Raw genomic sequence first — 19,480 nt, forward strand, 5'->3', positions numbered from 1 at the left:
TGGCCACCTAAACCACTGACCAAGTTTGATAATAATAGTATCAAACTTGGGGCTTCATCCATAAAATCCTCCTACATGTAAGCCAGCTCTCAAAATACATGTCTATGAGAGCCCTTCCAGGACCTTTATAGGTCCTCCAAAGGTCCTCAAACTGCTGAACTGAAAGTTGACAGAAGGGAGCCCACCCTGTTCCAAAAAAACTTGGTTCTGATACTATATGTAGGCAGTAAATATCAAACCATTAGGAAAATAGACTTGTGGGGGTCCATCATTTTTATACAGCCCAGTGCCTATGGCAGCCCCCAGGTTAGAGGTCTGAGCGCTGAGACCCCCACCATTCATCAGAATTATAATGTGTGATCCCAAGGTAAGACGGTTATCTCCTGACCAATGAAAACCAGATAACAAATGGGAAAAGTAAAAGGGAACAAATTGCAATGCCGCACATAACCCGTGTACATGTGCGGCGCTGTTTCTGGAGGTAAGAGGTTATGTTTTTGTAATCATGGGCTAGAAATGGAAAAAAGAGGCCACACCATGGGGTGAAGAGTTGGGTGCACCCAATTATTCTTGTATAGAGCTCTACATCTTACTAGGAAACAATGGGGAAAGACAAACACACAGGGTCCCCATAGAAATGGATATGTGGGGGCATAGATCAGCATTAGGAGTGGGATTTATTTTTTATTTTTGGGTCCTTTCTTGAACTTTTTGTACTTCCCATGAGAACTGTAGACTATGACTAAGCTTTGCATACCTACAAATGGACAACCCCTTTAAAGTGGTTTTCTGGTCCCATATAGATTATTGATATGGATGATGTTCACTAGTAGATTCTGGGGGTCTGATGCAGAGACCATGCACCGATCAGCTGTTCCAGAACCCACAACAGTCGGGTATCGGACCCCCCAATGGGAAACCTATACTGTGGATGGTTCATCAGTATCAAACATTGATAAGGGACCGGAAGGTCATACAGGTCACTCTCTAATTTACGTCAACAATTTTAAAAAAATTTTCAAAATCTACTTTGTTCTCCAAGTAAAAAGATCCGGATCTAACGTCTTTCAGTCACAATTCACATTGTACACGGCAGGAATAAAGCTACGAATGGTCTGATCTTTACTGAGATTAATGGCGCTGACACAAGGCCAATTCCTTGTGTCTACTCTGGCAGCAATAAAGCATCGATTAAAAAAAAAAAAAAAAAAGAGGAAAAATTTGGTAACTTGGCTTATAATTGTTTTGTCTGTACAGCTTCTCTACAGACTTATGTGTCTCCATGGTAACAGACTACAAACAAACACAGTGCAGTCTGATTCTGCAGTCGTATTCCAGTCTATCTGGAACAACTTCTTGAACACATACATTAAGTGGGGGAATTAACATATACAGGCGGTCCTCTACTTAAGGACACCCGACTTACAGACGACCCCTAGTTACAGACGGACCCCTCTGCCCACTGTGACCTCTAGTGAAGCTCTCTGGATGTTACTATAGTCCCAGACTGCAATGATCAGCTGTAAGGTGTCTGTAATTAAGCTTTATTGATAATACTTGGTCCCATTACAGCAAAAAATTTTAAAACTCCCATTGTCACTTGGGCAAAAAATTTTTTTGTCTGCAGCTACAATTATAAAATATATAGTTCTGACTTACATACAAATTCAACTTAAGAACAAACCTATGGAACCTATCTTTTACTTAACCCGGGGCCTGCCTGTACAAGTTCATGGAGTCCTAGCCTATTATGTGTTCCCATCCCCCGCCAAATCTATCAGCAGGCTCCGACCTCTGGATAAATCAGTTGGGGATTGCAGCTCCGGCCTGGCATATAATTGCACCACAGCCTGCGCCAGTCTCTTGCCCAGGCTATTGGTACAGACACAGGGCAGGAACGACCTGCAACGGTCCACTCTGCCGCTTGGCACGCCCCCTTCACACCCACTTTGCGCGGACGTAGAATAATGGGGAATATAGGTGCATATATATATATATTTCAGGGCTTGTATGCTCACAGAACTGCCTGATATATCCCCCTTTAGTGTGATAGTAAGAAGCAGGGAATAGATATATGGGAGTGTGACGATTGGATCAGACTACACTGGGTTTGTTTGTAGTCTGTTACCAAGGAGACAAAAAAAGAAACATTTGAACGCTAACAATAGTTGCAAAGGGATCCATTGCGTTTAATCATGTCAGGATGGTAGGAGAAGGTTATTGGGGGCATTTATCATGGGTTGTACCCCTTAAATCAGGTTACAAACAGTGATTTTGTCATGCCCATCCAGCCCCCTACTCCACTTGGTCTGGGAGGGGCGTGGCCTAGCAAGTGCGCCTGCGCCACTGGATATCTTTCGGGTGCCAGGGTGAGGTTTGGATCATACGCTGGCACAAGAATATGATACACTCCCCCATATATTTGTATCTTCCTGCTGCCTTTCTTTCTGTATGATAAGCAGCGCCATGCCTGACTAGCAGACGCTTATCTCCGCATGCGCTGGAAGCTAATATGGCTGCCTTTCTTTCTGCATGATAAGCAGCGCCATGCCTGACTAGCAGACGCTTATCACCGCATGCGCTGGAAGCTAATATGGCTGCCTTTCTTTCTGCATGATAAGCAGCGCCATGCCTGACTAGCAGACGCTTATCACCGCATGCGCTGGAAGCTAATATGGCTGCCTTTCTTTCTGCATGATAAGCAGCGCCATGCCTGACTAGCAGACGCTTATCTCCGCATGCGCTGGAAGCTAATATGGCTGCCTTTCTTTCTGTATGATAAGCAGCGCCATGCCTGACTAGCAGACGCTTATCACCGCATGCGCTGGAAGCTAATATGGCTGCCTTAATATTATATGTAAGGGAAAATGTTCTATAGTGAATATCACAAGGCTGTCTTTATATAGAAATTAATGGATACATTACTTTCCATGTAATCTTAATGTATCACGGCGTGTCAGGATTATCCGTAATATTGTTAGAAATATCTATAATATTCCTCGCCGTGCGTTCTCTTCTACGTAGAAAAATAAACTGGGAAATGTGATAATGACAGTATGTGAGCGTTACATAATGTGCGGCATCCATCATGTCACCTACATCTTATTATTGTTTGTTCTCCAGCGCTCGTGATATCTGTCTGGGAGGAGGGAAGAGACGCCGTCATTATATCTATCAGGATCCAACCTTATCCAGAATTATCTGATGATGGGTAACTATGGAAATGAGGTGAATAACACCAGAAGATTATTACTATGGTTTTCTATATGATGGACCTGTCACTGAGGCGTCTTGTGTGGAAAGATACATAAAGGGAGGGAGGGATAGAAAGATATGTGATAGATAATAGATAGATAGGAGATAGATAATATATAGGAGATAGATAGATAGATAGATAGATAGATAGATAGATAGATAGATAGATAGATAGATAGATAGATAGATATGAGATAGACAGATAGCTATGAGATAGATAGATAGCTATGAGATAGATAGATAGATAGATAGATAGATAGATAGATATGAGATAGATAGATATGAGATAGATAGATAGATAAGAGATAGATAGGAGATAGATAGATAGATAGATATGAGATGTATAGATATGAGATAGATAGATAGATAGATATGAGATAGATAGATAGATAGATAGATAGATAGATAGATAGATAGATAGATAGATAGATAGATAGATAGATATGAGATAGACAGATAGATATGAGATGTATAGATAGATAGATATGAGATGTATAGACAGATAGATATGAGATGTATAGATAGATAGATAGATATGAGATGTATAGATAGATAGATATGAGATGTATAGATAGATAGATAGATAGATAGATGAGATGGTAGATAGATAGATATGAGGTAGATAGATATGAGATAGATAGATATATAGGAGATAGATAGACATGAGATAGATAGATAGATAGATAGATAGATAGATAGATAGATAGATAGATAGATATTAGATAGATAGATAGATATGAGATGTATAGATAGATAGATATGAGATAGATAGATAGATAGATAGATAGATAGATAGATAGATAGATAGATAGATAGATAGATAGATAATGGATAGATATGCTCTGGACAGTAAGAAGTTGGACTTTCTGTAGGGATCACTACCCTCCCTTCCATTGTAGATTGATCAGGAAGTAGTGTTCCTGAATGACCTTTTTAACTTGCAGCGGCACCTGTACTATCACTCCCATCATCCCATCCTGTGACAGACACCTACCTGGAGGAGAGTCACACAGTCGGTGCTCCTGGTGCTGGGCATGGGGAGAGCTGGACGAGCCGCTGGCCTTGGGCTGGTGGTCGCTCTCCCAGACGCTGCGATACTCTGCGATCTCTGCGGTCCCTTCTGAGGTTATGGGGTTGCAGAATCTGTTCATGGACAGGACCACAGTCATCTCTTATCGCCAGTAATCTGCCAAGACAGAACAATGTGTAAGGATGGGTGCCAGCGGGCACTGCCATCTACCGTGACTAATGGTGGATGTAGCAGAGCTGAATGTGCATTGTCATACCTTACCCTTCTGTATATATATACCTAGAATTACTCAAAACTACAACTCCTAGCATTGCTTGGGTATTGACTTGCCTCTGTATATCAGTAGTAGCACAGACTTTACCGTATGGACGTATCTTTTATAGCATAGCACCCTACTACAGATAGTATACTATAGACCGGTGGTCTCCAATCTGTGACCCCAGTGCTGTAGCAAACAACTACTCTCATCATGGACTGTCTTAGCCTTTTCCCATTTGTAGCACTTGCCTATTGACTCTACACAAGGCTATAACTATAAATCTATACATGTCCAGTAGACTACAACTCCCAGCATTGCTCAGCACAGACCGGCTTGTCCTTTTGACCGACCTGCATATACTACCTTGTTATTACATATCCTGTAGATTAGATCCAACCACCGTTGCTAAAATACAACTCCCATCATTGCTTGTGCAGGGGTATAACTTGCTACACGTGTAGAATTGTCCATTCAGCCTTAGGACTTAGTACGTCTTCGTCTCAGGTTTGTCCAATTGTTCTAAAACTACAACTCCCATCATTGCTTGTATGTTTTGATAGCTTGCGGTTTGTAGTACCTGCCCATTGGCTTTGGCACTGAAGATTTACCAGCTTATATACATCAGTACTTTTTACTGTGGATCTTCTGTTTGTGGCACTTTAGTAGTTACAAAACTATAACTCTCAGCATTGCTCATCTACATCAGTAGTACTTGTCCATTGAGAACAATTACCTCCGTACTATAGTTATTGTTACTACTACTACTCTCAACATTACTCGTCTTAGTCTTGCTACATCATACTTGTCCAATACTCATCTGATTTTATATGGTGGATCATAGTTCTTATTAAATCTACTGCCGGTAAGTGGCCTCCGACCTATAGTTGCTTAACTACAACACCCATCATTGTCTGTGAAATGTGATAGGTTTGCTCCACCTGTGGTAGTTGTCCAGCTACTCAATCAAAGATGATGAGTTATACAAAGAATCCTATACAGAGAGATCATTGCTCTCCAACATGTTGCTCTTTAGTTCTTACAAAACTACAACTCCCAGCATTTCCTGTGCATGGAGATCACATCAGTTCTTATCCATTCACTCTAGCAGAGACTACAATAGTTTTTACACATCTGCGCCTTCTTGTTACTATACACTGGAACTGGCATCTCCAACCTGCTCTGCATCTGTTGCAAAACTACAACTCCCAGCATTGCTTGGTGTATTCTTCCCTGTAGTACTGGTTCACTGACTTTACCAATGACTATCTTTTAGCAGTACTTTCTAATAACATATACTGGGCATCACTTTTCTCCATCCTATGGTTCATTTGTTAAAGAACTACAACTCCCAGCATTGCTTGTGCATAATTATAGCTCTGCTACATATGAACTACTTACCTGTTCATGTTACAATCTTTATACAACAATTCTTATCTTATCTTATTGCAGACAATGCAGATCTGCGGTCACCATATTGTAGCTCTTTAGTTGTTGCACAACTACAACACCCAGCATTGCTTCTACATTTAGAAAGTCTTACTATATCAGTATAACATGTTGCAATGAGCATAAATAGCTTTTATAACACCAGGCTATATGATCATATAAACTACTGGTCATTAAACTGCGGCTCTTCAGTTTTTTCTACAACTACAACTCCCAGCATTGCTACTTTATTAGTCTTACTAGGTCAGTATTACATGTTGCAATGAGCATATAGTAAATAGCTTGTATAATGCAATACTTTCTGATCTACATATACTGTAGAGAACTGGTCACCAAACTGTGGTTCTTCAGTCGTTGCTAAAACTACAACTCCCAGCATTGCTCGTACATAGTGATAACTTAGCCTTGGTAAATCCGCAGTCATCCCTGAATTCTATACATTAGTACCTTCTTCTTACATATACTCTGTATCTACATTCTCCAACCTGTGGCTTATCAACTGCTTTTCTACCTATACTTTCATCCCACGTTTGCTGTTGCCTTACTTTAACCAGGTGTTTTCACCGGATCATATTGATATAGCACCAACATGTTCTGCAGCGCTGTACAAAGACTATTATTATCGCTGGAGGGTCAGAGGAGTCGGGGGAGCTGGAGAAATCCCACCAAATACATGGAGAATAACCAAGTTCCTAAAGTTGCAAGACAACGGTACTAACCAGCATAGTATTAACCCTATAGAACATGTGTCTGATGAGAGTAGTAGTAGTATCTTACCGGAATCCTGCATTTGGCTATTCCCTGCTCATATCATCCACTAACCTTTTCTTTCAAGATCCAGGTAAAATAATGAATAAGCTCTTCCTTCAGATCCGTACAAAAGATTCCGGCACAGAATAATCCCAAAAATCCCCCTCTCTCTTCCCCCGGCGCGGAGGTCTATCTGGATCTACTTAAGCGTCCTCTCTCTTTCCATTTGGTCACTTGTATGTCATCTTATCCCAGCAGCCAGTGATCCGTTCTCTCCATCCGTCTCTTTATGAAAAGCAGAGAGTGTGATGCTTTGGTAGTTTCCACTCGGACTAAAACTGGATCTGCCTCCAGTCAAAACATTGTGAGATTAAGACAGAAAATTGGCTTCAGTTTCAAGCCGTGAGTTCCAATCCCACAGGAGCCAAGCACAATATGAAGAGAGCAGGCGGAATATTAAACAGGAGCAGGGTTTGGGAGGCAGTCATCCGCCTCACAGCCTCCTTCTCCCAGTATCTCCCTCTCTCATTACATTCGCCTTTTGTGCTCCTCACCCCGCCTCGCTCCCCTCTCATCCTCACCTTCCCTTACACCCAGCCTCATTACATCTCGCTGGCTCGCCACACATTTCCACAACAAATTATTGCAACACAAAATCTTAGAGAGTCAAGGCAAGTTCTCCTAAGATTTCTACTTTTTGTAACTTTTTTTCTGCACTTTTTTATTCTACCACACAGTGATGGATTTGAAGAAAAGGGCTCACATCCATATCCACCATCCGATCATCCATGATGCCATCACAACATACAGGATCTACTTGCCCTTGAAGGCAATATCTGGATCCACCAATTTACTATCAAAGTATTTACAGTAGGGACAAGATAAAGGATTTCATAGATACTCCTGGTTCCCAAAGCAATGTCTATATCCAAATCCACCATCTGATCATCCATGATGACATCACAACATACAGGATCTACTTGCCCTTGAAGACCATATCTGGATCCACCAATTAAGCATTAAAAGGAGTTACGTTGGGGGCAAGATATAGGATTTCTTAGAAGTTCCTGGTCCCTGAAGTAATGTCTATATCCATATCCAACATCTAATCATCCATGATGACATCACAACATACAGGAACTACTAGCCCTTGAAGACAATATCTGAATCCACCAATTTACTATCAAAGTATTTACGGTAGGGACAAAATCTAGGATTTCTTAGAAGCTCCTGGTCCCTGAAGCAATGTCCACATCCAAATCCACCATCTGATCATCCATAATGACATCACACTATACAGGATCTACTTGCCCTTGAAGACAATATCTGGATCCACCAATTTACCATCAGAGAATGTACGGTACATTAAGGACAAGATATAGGTCCCTGAAGAAATTTCTATATCCATATGTACCACCTGTTCATCCAAGATGGCATCACGCTACAGGATCCAGGATCTATTTGTAGAGGAGAAACTTGAAGCCCTTGAAAACAATATCTGGATCCACCATTTTACCATCAAAGGATTTACGTAAGGGACAGGATTTCTTAGAAGCTCCATATGTACCACCTAATGGTCCACCATGGCACCATATATGATGAGATGATATAATATAAATTATCAGAAATGTAGCTTGAAGCCTTGGAGTAAAGACTATTTCTGGGTCTACCAGCGAAACAACAAAGGATTAATCTTGCGATATTTAGGGACGATATATCTGATTTCTTAAAAGGAATGTCTATATACATATCCACCAACTAGTCATCCATGATGGCATCATATATGATCAAATTAGACAGTATCTATTAACAGAAATGTGTCTTAAAGCTCCTGTACCCTGCAGAGTAGGCAATTTCTGGATCCACCAGCTAACCAGCAAAGGTTTCATGGTTCTATAAATCGGTATTGGACTAGTTATAGGATTTCTAAGAAGCTTCCTGAAGCAATGTCTGCATCTATATCCACTACCTAATCATCCATGATGGCACAGTATATGATGAGATTAAACAATATACATTAGCAGAAATGTGGCTTGATGCTCCTGAACCCTCGAGTGAAGACTTTTATTGGAACCACCAGCTAACCAGCAATGGTTTTATGTGGGAACTGGACATTATATAGGATTTTCTAAAAGTTTTAGATTCCTGACACAATTTCTATTTCAGTATTCACCACCTAATCATTCATGATGACACCATATGTAATGAGATTAGACAATATCTTTTAGCAGAAGTACTCCTGAGGCCTTGGTTGAAGACGCTGGGTTGTTATATTTTTCCATTTCTGTATATGAGGAATGGACAACATGTAGGTTTGAATTCACTTGTAATTGGTCAGTACATACAATACAATTTCAGAACTAGTTGTAGCAAATGTGGGTATGTCCCAGTCCTGTCTGATTCAGGGATTCGGCCCAGAGCCTGGTTCTGGGGGCAACTTAGACATCCCAACTGTGAATTTTTAGTTCTCCACAAAGGGTCAAAATAAGGACTTGACCGCCATGGGTCCACGTTCAACCCCACGTGATCAGCTTTCGCTACTTAGGGAAGATGTAGTAAGCTACTGTATAAAGTTGTGATGATCTTATAAGAACAGAAGCTAACACTAGGCAAACAAGGGTAGATGATGGAGCACCCTTGGCTTCATAGGCCCATGGCCATACTATGACTAGGCAGAGGTGTAGCACATAGTAGGCAGGTATCTGCAGCTTTAATTTTTGAACCAAAGAAAATGATCTATATTAGACCAAAATTGGCACCTAGTAGGTATGATGGGGTAGAAGAAAGGGAACTCTATGACTTTATTTTGCCCAGAGGCAGCCATAACGGTAACCCTATAAAATGTACCGGTCCCTGGTATATGTGCACATCAGGTAAAGTTTGTTTTTTGCTGAAGGTTTAGCATATGCATTTTTTTAATAATGTGTTTCCTGTAGTGTCCTCTGGCTTTCTTCATTGTATAATCTCCCGCGTCAGAAGCCGGCAGTCTGAAGACTTTTACTAGGAGCGCGGTTTAATCCGGGGAGGGATAGTATTACATGACTGTTATTTAATAAGCCAGACTGTAAATGCTAGCTATTGAATGAGGCAACAGCATCGCTCCGTGATCAATTTCACCAATATAAGGCGGTAATTCAGTTCACCCCATCACTGTTAAGAAAACAATGGGGTCATTTATTCCTCCAGCGGAGGTGACATCACCAGACGGTACTTGTATGGAGTCATCTATGGATGCGTGATCTGGTGATAATGTGAAGGCTGGCCAGGAGGGGAAGGAACACTGCTGAGGAATAGGCAAGAAGTCTCATACATTACGAGTAAAACCGGCCATATATATTACATAGCTGTTGGCCAAACACTTGTCCGACTGACAACTCGTCTTCTGGACTCCCCAACTACATGGATGTAAAGTTTTTTTTCACGGAAAGGTAGAAGCTGTTTTGAGACACATCTTCTCCTCCAAAAACAAAAGAATTGGACATATCGAAATCACTCAAAAACCCAATTGTTCATCAGATGAGGTCCGGACACACACATCCTTAATAGATGGTTGGCCAGTCATGGTATTGGCCAACACTGATCTAATGAGAGTCTATTGGTGAATGGGTTGTACTTATTGCTACCTGTTTTGCCACATCTTTCAATTGTATCGGCCCCCTAAAGCCACCAATACAGTTGACAGAAGGAAGGCAAATTCAAACTATCATTGTAGCTTCTCTCCAGGGTCTCTCTGTACAGTAAGAATGAAGGGTCCAGCAGGAGGACCTACGAAGACAATGCAGTTCTGTCCACACCTTCTTACTTTCCCTGCAGTTCCAAACAGCTAAAGTGTCGCTTTAAAATAGTGCTGAGAGCAGCATCTCTTATGTTGCCTGGGACTACAGGAAGATTCAGTGTTTGGTGAACTCTATCCTTGGACGATGGCCTGAGTGCCCGCAGAAAGGGCTCTGAGTGCCACCTCTGGCACCCGTGCCATAGGTTCGCCACCACTGCCCTAGTCAGTCAGTCGAACCTTTCGGAACTCAACTGATGCCATTATAAGTCACTGAGATTTTTTGGGTAGCTCATTATTCACATCCTCTGACCTCTGTTGGTGCTACCATCCAAGACCAAGCAACCACCACTCATGTTAAGAGAAAGCCATCAGTTTAGGTGGGACCAACCCTTCTTTAAGAAGCTGATAGTATATTTTGTGTTTTTATTTTTATGTGTGCACCACTACCACATCCTATTATGGTCGCCATGTTGGAGGCCTAACCTCTGTGTGGATAACCCTACATGTATTTATAAGCATATAATACTACAATACAGCTCGGATGGCCTCTGAAAGTGTAGATTACGGTCGTCTGGAGCCTCCTTCCAGTGATAAAGGCTGCTCACAGGGGTTTTCGGAAGCTGAACTGACAATAATCAGCTTATTACCAGTCCAAACTTCAAAGCTAGAGAAGGGTTGTCATGGTGAGACATCTCTCAATGGAGGCCTTTCAGCCGGCAAAGCAGTGGTGGTCTGAGATCACAGTCTTCTCACTCATCACTCAGATTATTTTCGCTTATTACTTCCATTACTTCATAGCACCTTTAGTAAAAATTTGTAAACATTTTTTGACTTCCTGATCAACAGATTATTTGTAAAAAAAATATATATATATTCAACACATCAAACAGTGCCCCCTATAGGTCATAAAGAGTAGTGTATGTAACAACCTTCTTCAGTTATCAATGAGTCTAAGCTGCAATATCCCACACATCCCCCAGGACAAAGAGGCGCTATTCCTGGAAAGATGCCGTCACGTCTATCAAATCTTCTACAAAGAGGTCACTACAGTCATTGCTATATATAGATAATAGCGGAATCGGACATACATTCCTAATGGACGCTGGTTCTGTATGGGAATGGATGTTTTATGTGTATTTTATGTTTCTTATACAAGTTCTCCTTCTAGGGGAATTAAAGAGCTAAGGTAGGATTCCATGGGAGTGAGTCAGATGTATTGGCAGCCGCATCCAGAAATTGAGGCCAGCTTTGCAGGAGCCCTCAGAAGAATGGCCCTCCTTATTGCCAGACGGTCTTCTCAGAGGGATTAGTGGGGGTTTAGTCTGTGTACTGTATGCGTGTGAGAAATGCACACACATAGAGCGGGATGAGAGCCAAGCAGCACTGTATGTCCGGAGGAGAAACCCTTTCACTACTAGAGTCATGTAACACTCAGACCCTCCATGGCAGGAGGTAGACCACCAGACCTACTGCATACAAATGACGCCGAGCCTTGGGGAACCATGTATACTGGGGGATGCAGGAGATGCTACTAATATAGTACACCATACTAAGCCACAATATACTACACTATATATTATATTACTACACTATACTCTATTACAATATACATGTTATATTACTATACTGTATTACACTATACATGTTATATTACTGCACTATACTGTATCCAGGGGAGGATAAGACCCCCATGTGCCCTAGGCTGTATGAATATTATAGACCCCACAAGTCTGGAATCACTTCCTACATCTGGGACTAGAATCAGCTTCTTGGAGAATGGAGGATGTGTCCCTTCTGCTGCTTTCAGTCTACGGTTTTAAGATCTTTGTAGGACCTTTAAAGGTCCAAAAATGGCTCTTGTGTACATGTGTACTGAGAGCAGGAACAGATGCTTGAGGATTTCATGGGTAAAGGTCCTTCGCAGTATAAAATTCAGTGGGTGGCCCCCTAGAAGGCTTGGACCCCGGGCTACTATATTATATCATACTGTACTATACTATATAATACTGTACAGTACTATACTATATCGTACTTTATTATGCTATATTATACTGTACTATATTATATCATACTGTACTATACTATATAATACTGTACAGTACTATACTATATCGTACTTTATTATGCTATATTATACTGTACTATATTATATCATACTGTACTATACTATATAATACTGTACAGTACTATACTATATCGTACTTTATTATGCTATATTATACTGTACTATATTATATCATACTGTACTTTACTATATAATACTGTACAGTACTATACTATATCGTACTTTATTATGCTATATTATACTGTACTATATTATATCATACTGTACTATACTATATAATACTGTACAGTACTATACTATATCGTACTTTATTATGCTATTTCATACTGTACTATAATATATCATACTGTACTATACTATACTATATAATACAGTACTATGCTTATCATAGTGTACTAGACTATATCATACTGTACTATACTATATAATACTATACAGTACTATACTATATTGTACTTTATTATACAATATCATACTGTACTATATTACATCATACTGTACAGTACTACTATATCATACTGTACTATATTATATCATACTGTACTATATTATATCATACTGTACAGTGCTGCGCTATATTACATTAGACTATAAATATAAAAAGTCATCAAGCTCTTCTGAGAGTAAGCGAAGAAGGCGGCTAGTATTTAGGCCTGACTGATAGTAAATCCATCACTAGTGGGATATTCCCCCTGTTTATGGATATGCCATTCATGTCTGTGACATTTGGTTTGGGGCGCTATAGATGGGACCTTGTATGGCATATCCATAGGTCACTGTATAAGACTTCATAGACTATGATTAAGAGTCCAGGGAGTCGAAATGTGGTCAGTTCCTACTCTGAGGTGTATCTGGATATGTAACGTAACTTTGGAGTAAAGATTTTAACCCTCTGTTACCCTGGTCTCCTTTGGTTTGTCTTGAACATCCAAATGTCTTTGGTAAAGATTCTGTATACAATGTTGTCTCGCGTGCCTATGGCTGATCCCCGCTGATGTAATGGTGTAGTTAGAGGTAATGTTGGCGGGTTGGCTATCCTCTAGCACCCCCCCCGGGCACCCATGGTACATGTCCCACCAGTAGCCCCTGCCATCACAATGGGTCAGTACATCTGCGTTATACATCAGGGTGAACATCTGGAGCGTGAGTGACTGTATATATACAAGTATAGGGATATGTGCAGCACCTCAGGGACCCTATAGAAAACATGTGCGTCCCCTCTGCTTGTTCTCTCCTGTAGCTGCAGATCTGTATAACATATGGCTCTACGTCTGTGAGAGAGCTGCAGGGGCCTGCGATCACCCAAAACCAAAGGTGCCTCTGCCTGAGCTCATTAATATGGGCCTATATATAGGTTATACACGTCACCGGAGGTCCTATAGGCCCCCAGATCCCTGGTACATATGGAGCGCAGGGACAGACGGAGGCGAGAGATTGAATTGACCTGTTTTGCATACAAATAGACAGAAGACATTTGGCTGGTGAATGTATTCGCTGGGGGTATAGCGGGTTTATGGACAGAACCTGCTGCTTAATGTGAAAGTTTTAAGGTTGTCTAATGGCCTGACTTGTGTATGGTCTCATACCGTAAATATACCGCGACTGGGGGTGGAAATAGTGGGGGTTGTAGTCATATAATAGACAGTTATGGTTGTTTTTATCATTTGGATAAATCATTGCAGCGTTTGTATCATATGATCTTAAAGGGGAACTGTCACCAATTCCAAAATGCTAAGTGCCCCACCCCATGTGATTGCCGCTGTCCCCCTGATTAATTTGGCGTTGGTTTTTTTATAATCTGTCCACCCATTCAAAAGATATGGTAATTTTTATATGAATCTTAGTCAAGTGGGTGGTAACCTTTCACTTTCATACAGCCCACAGAGACACACCCACAGAGAGAAAAAAAGGTTACCTCCCCCTTGGATGGTTTGAGGTCATTCAAATATTAACCGCACCTCCAGACCATCCCAGACTGAAGTAGGTGGAGGATGCCCAAAGAGGTCGGAGGTATTTCCCGTTGCACGTAGTGCTGAATACAACGGTGAAGCAGGATTTCATTGGCTCCCTGCCCCACCATTGAGGTCCTGCCGCTTCTCTGTGTGGCAGAGACTGGCAGGTGCGATGTGCAGGCGTTATTAAGCCTACACGTTTCAGGGACCCCATGCAGCAGCGGCTGAGAACAATCAGCTCAGGGGAACATGGAAAGGTGAGTTTGGGTCTATAAAAATGGAGTAATTATAAATAGGGGAGCTGTCCGAAATGGGGCATAAGGCTGGGGCTTCAGCATGGGCGTGTTATAAGTTAGAGGCTACAGGGAGCATTATTAGGTAGTGGGTTACATTTGGTGGCATTATTATGGGGATCATAGGGGGTATTATACAGTACTGGGGCCACAACAAGGGCCCCAGCGTATAGCGTGGGGGCTTGTGAGGGGTGGGGGTTTTATACTTTGTGGGCACACTAGGAGGTATGGTTATGGGCAGGGCACCCCACAATCCTTGCTTTCTTACCACATCACAAAATTGGGTAAACCTCCATGGCCATATCTCTTGAACAGGAGGATGGAGAGGTCTTCTTTAAAGACTACTCCCACCATTAATATACACGGTACAGAGTAAAGCACTACCTGTATCCATGGGGACACCACACATCCTGTGTTATATAAGGCACCTTCCCCTTTTGGAAAGATCCTGATCAATAAGTTATTTAATTCATAGTACAGTATACTGCAAATGAGTTTTGACCTCTGCCTGTGTTAGCCTCCTCTGCTTGGCACTGCCTGCCTTAACCTCAGCCTATCCTCTGACCACTACTCAGTTTGTCCTCTTGGTGCTGGGACACACTTAGCTCAGCTTTCACTGAATGGAGATTATTCCAAAGGTAGCAACTTGGCGCTTTCCCTTCAGTACAATACAGACCCCCATACAAGGTTAAAGGGTGAATACCAGAGCACTACCAGAGAACGGACTAGACCTAAGTTTAATTGGTTCTATGACACAGCAGATCAACACCCAATGTATTACAGTATCTCTACTAGAAAAAACTTTAATCCAAGGAGCAAGTTGAGCTGCTCTAATTATGCGCCAAAAAACAAGTCGGAAAACTAGATGAGCAGGAAAATTGTTGGATTCCCAAACGGTACCAAAAAATCAATTTGTGAGAATATCGGTATCAGAAAACCACTGTTATTGTGGTACCAACACTTCATGAATAAGGCGCAACAGGCGCAGGAAGAAGGAAAAAACTACAAGTTTAAATAATTGCCCCCCCCCCCCTATGTCTCCATGTATCAGGGTCATGTTTGTCAGTGGGCAATGATGTCAAAGAATGTTGTCCTACTGTATGGGATTCGATGATGGTGTCACAGAAGAAGTAGGGTGATGACACAGAAGGAGTAGGGTGATGTCACAGAAGGAGTAGGGTGATGACACAGAAGGAGAAGGGTGATGTCACAGAAGAAGTAGGGTGATGACACAGAAGGAGTAGGGTGATGTCACAGAAGGAGTAGGGTGATGTCACAGAAGGAGTAGGGTGATATCACAGAAGGAGTAGGGTGATGTCAAGGAAGGAGTGGGATGATGTCACAGAAGGAGTAGGGTGATGTCAAGGAAGGAGTAGGGTGATGTCACAGAAGGAGTAGGGTGATATCACAGAAGGAGTAGGGTGATGTCAAGGAAGGAGTGGGATGATGTCACAGAAGGAGTAGGGTGATGTCAAGGAAGGAGTAGGGTGATGTCACAGAAGGAGTAGGGTGATGTCAAGGAAGGAGTAGGGTGATGTCACAGAAGGAGTAGGGTGATGACAAAGAAGGAGTAGGGTGATGACAAAGAAGGAGTAGGGTGATGTCACAGAAGAAGTAGGGTGATGTCACAGAAGGAGTAGGGTGATGTCACAGAAGGAATAGAGTGATATCACTGAAGGAGTAGAGTGATGTTACAGAAGGAGTAGGGTGATAACACAGAAGGAGTAGGGTGATGTCACAGAAGGAGTAGGGTGATGTCACAGAAGGAGTAGGGTGATGTCACAGAAGGAATAGAGTGATGTCACAGGAGGAGTAGGGTGAAGTTACAGAAGGAGTAGGGTGATAACACAGAAGAAGTAGGGTGATGTCACAGAAGGAGTTGGGTCATGTCACAGAATGAGTAGAGTGATGTTCCAGAAGGAGTAGGGTGATGTCACAGAATGAGTAGAGTGATGTTACAGAAGGAGTAGGGTGATAACACAGAAGGAGTAGGGTGATGTCAAGGAAGGAGTAGGGTGATGTCACAGAAGGAGTAGGGTGATGACACAGAAGGAGTAGGGTGATGTTACAGAAGGAGTAAGATGATGTTACAGAAGGAGTAGGGCGATGTCATACAGACATACAATGTTAGTGTGACTGGGTGATGATGACACAGCAGTACAGTGATGTCACAGTGTGAGAAGCATTAATAAGAGTGATGATGATGTCACAGTCTATGCAGCAGGTTCATGTATGTGACGTGTTAATGGAATCACAGATAAGTACAATGATGTCAGGGGCTGTAACTTGTCAGTATCAGTGATTGGATGGTGATGTCAGAGAGTAATAAAGTGATATCCCATTTATGCAGTTTGCAAGTGTAAATGGCTGGATAGTGATGTCACAGGGGTGTACAGTGATGTCACAGAGGAGCACATAGCATGTAGACTAATACTGAAGCTCCTCATCCTGTGGGATCATAAAAACATCAGGAAATAACCACGAGAATAAAGACGCTTTTAATTATGTGCAGTCAGACACCATGATGAGGGAAAGATCAATCCTGACATGGACTATGACCAGGAGTCAGCCCTCAGAGCATGGGAAGCCGGGAACATATGAGATGGGTTTTATCTTACCCCCTGGGGAGCAGATACACTGTATAGAAAAAAAACGAAAACATAAAAGTAAAAACGCAGAGTGCAAAATCCTTATTACCGTAATCCTACTCCTACACCTAATCCTGATATAAAAAAACACAACCCATTTGTGATATACAACAGAATACACCATAAAGCGTAAAAATATATATAACAATAAAATAATAATAATAAAAATAATAATAAAATGAACTAATACGTTATTAATAATAATGTAATAATAATGAAATAAAGTAGTAATAATAATATTACTGATATTAAAAAAATAAACAGTAATTAATAATAAAAAAGTAATTAATAATAATAATTTTGAACAAGTAATAAAATAAACAAGTAAACAAATAATAATATATAGTATATAATATATATAATAATTATAATAATTCTACATTTCTTTAAAAAAAAAATACTCATAATAATTACAAAAAAATTTTTTTCATTTAAGAATAATCAACAAAAATATCAAGTTAAAACCTGCAGAAAATAATTTCGAATAATAACAACTAGCTAATCAATGTTTGGCCATCAGAATCAGAAAGAATTTCATCCCTAGGACCAGTGTAAGAAGCTATGGGGCGATTCTCTCTTGAGAGGAGATATCGGAGAAGTTGGCAATTATAAAAGTAATATTTCCCCCCCCCCCCCCTTGTTTTAATATGTGACCCCTCCAACCGCTCTCCCCCATCACCACTAGGGCTGGATGTGTACATGTGTCAGGATGCGCTGGGTGTAGCCTCCCCATCCATCACCTCCATCCCTGCGGCTGGGAGAGGTAGACGTGTAGCAGTTAACCCTCAGGTGTGTCATAAACACTAAAATATTCATCTGCCCAACCTAAAGTGACCTCTCTGGCAGCTCTGGAGACTGCTGGGAACAGGCTGCTCCTTCCTCCAGCCCGGGGCTATGTTCTGACCTGATCATCGCACAAGCACAGACACGATCCCTGGATACACAATCATATGCTCTCCCTTCCAGAACAGACAATTAGTATTCCAAACAGCAATTACCACTATTATCATGTTAACCCCCTGCACGCAGGGGCCCCGCCACTTTACCCCCCCCCCCCCGCCCCCTCTTTTGTCAGTAGCTCCGGCTGTGATTAGAGAGTCGGCGACTAATTATCTCCTGTAAAGATACATCCGTCTCCAAGTGTCGCACTCCGGAACGCGTCGCAAAATTCTGTTGAGTTCTTGTAATGTTGAACCCTTTCGAAGTCAAAAATTACGGGGGGAACTTGAAGGGGTAAGATGGATGTGCGCTTTACGCTCCGGATCGTACGGTAAGAGCGTTGATGCAGAAGAGTCAACATCGCCTAAAAGAATAGTATTACGACCGGATGCGAGGACTAGGATAAAGTTTTCAGGGATGCCCCACAGATACAATGCCCCAATTCTGCCCCCCGCCCCATGCCCGTTGTCTTACCAGAGCTCTGTCCTGGCTGCGTCCGGAGCGATGGATCACTGGAAACCAGAGTGTAAATCCCCAGTCCTTTCCTGGCATCTGCTGCTGCGGCGCTGGCTGCTGTGTGTGCACTGTGACTTGCAGCAGACGTTATGGTAATGAAATGATGGCTTATAGTCTCGCAGCGAGCGTGTGAAACCAGTAAATCCTGTTTAACATTTCCCTCTGGATCCCACAGTGTGCCCCCAGGGTTAGAAAGGAAATATGACAACCTCGTGTCTTAACCGTGCGCTAAGCCTCCGATGCTCCCTCCTCCAGACCAAGGAGGTGCGACTGCTGGCACCTGGTGGCACTACATGGCACTGCCCAGACCTCTGACAGATACAATCACCCCCAGCGCTTCTCACTACTACTGAGCCGGATTTCCTCTGCACTATACATCAACCAGGCTGATACATTGGGGCTCATTTATCCGCAATTCCGTCGGGTTTCCCGAATATTTCCATTTTGCGCCGAATTGCCACTATCGGATGCACCGGCTTGCATGCAACAGAAATCAGGGGGCATGCCGTCGGACAACCCGAGAGATTCGGACAAACCACCGAATTTAAAAAC

General features: G+C 42.0%; 1 protein-coding gene across 3 annotated transcripts in view; it reads right to left on the reverse strand.

The window, feature by feature from the left end:
- SERTAD4 (SERTA domain containing 4) overlaps nucleotides 1-19,150 on the reverse strand; it is a 38,474-nt gene extending 19,324 nt beyond the window's left edge. The window contains exons 1-2 of one of the 3 annotated variants that reach the window (XM_072140210.1): nucleotides 18,887-19,150; nucleotides 4,250-4,441 (exon numbers count right to left, since the gene is read on the reverse strand). In XM_072140210.1, the coding sequence (XP_071996311.1) occupies nucleotides 4,250-4,424 (175 nt within the window). In that variant the 5' untranslated portion in view covers nucleotides 4,425-4,441; nucleotides 18,887-19,150. Of the gene's footprint in view, nucleotides 1-4,249; nucleotides 4,442-6,767; nucleotides 7,266-18,886 lie in introns of those variants that run through there. The other 2 variants (XM_072140212.1, XM_072140211.1) reach the window with 2 other exon arrangements.
- Nucleotides 19,151-19,480: the final 330 nt, after the last annotated feature.

Source organism: Engystomops pustulosus, chromosome 3, assembly GCF_040894005.1.
Source record: "Engystomops pustulosus chromosome 3, aEngPut4.maternal, whole genome shotgun sequence".
Lineage (NCBI taxonomy): Eukaryota > Metazoa > Chordata > Amphibia > Anura > Leptodactylidae > Engystomops > Engystomops pustulosus.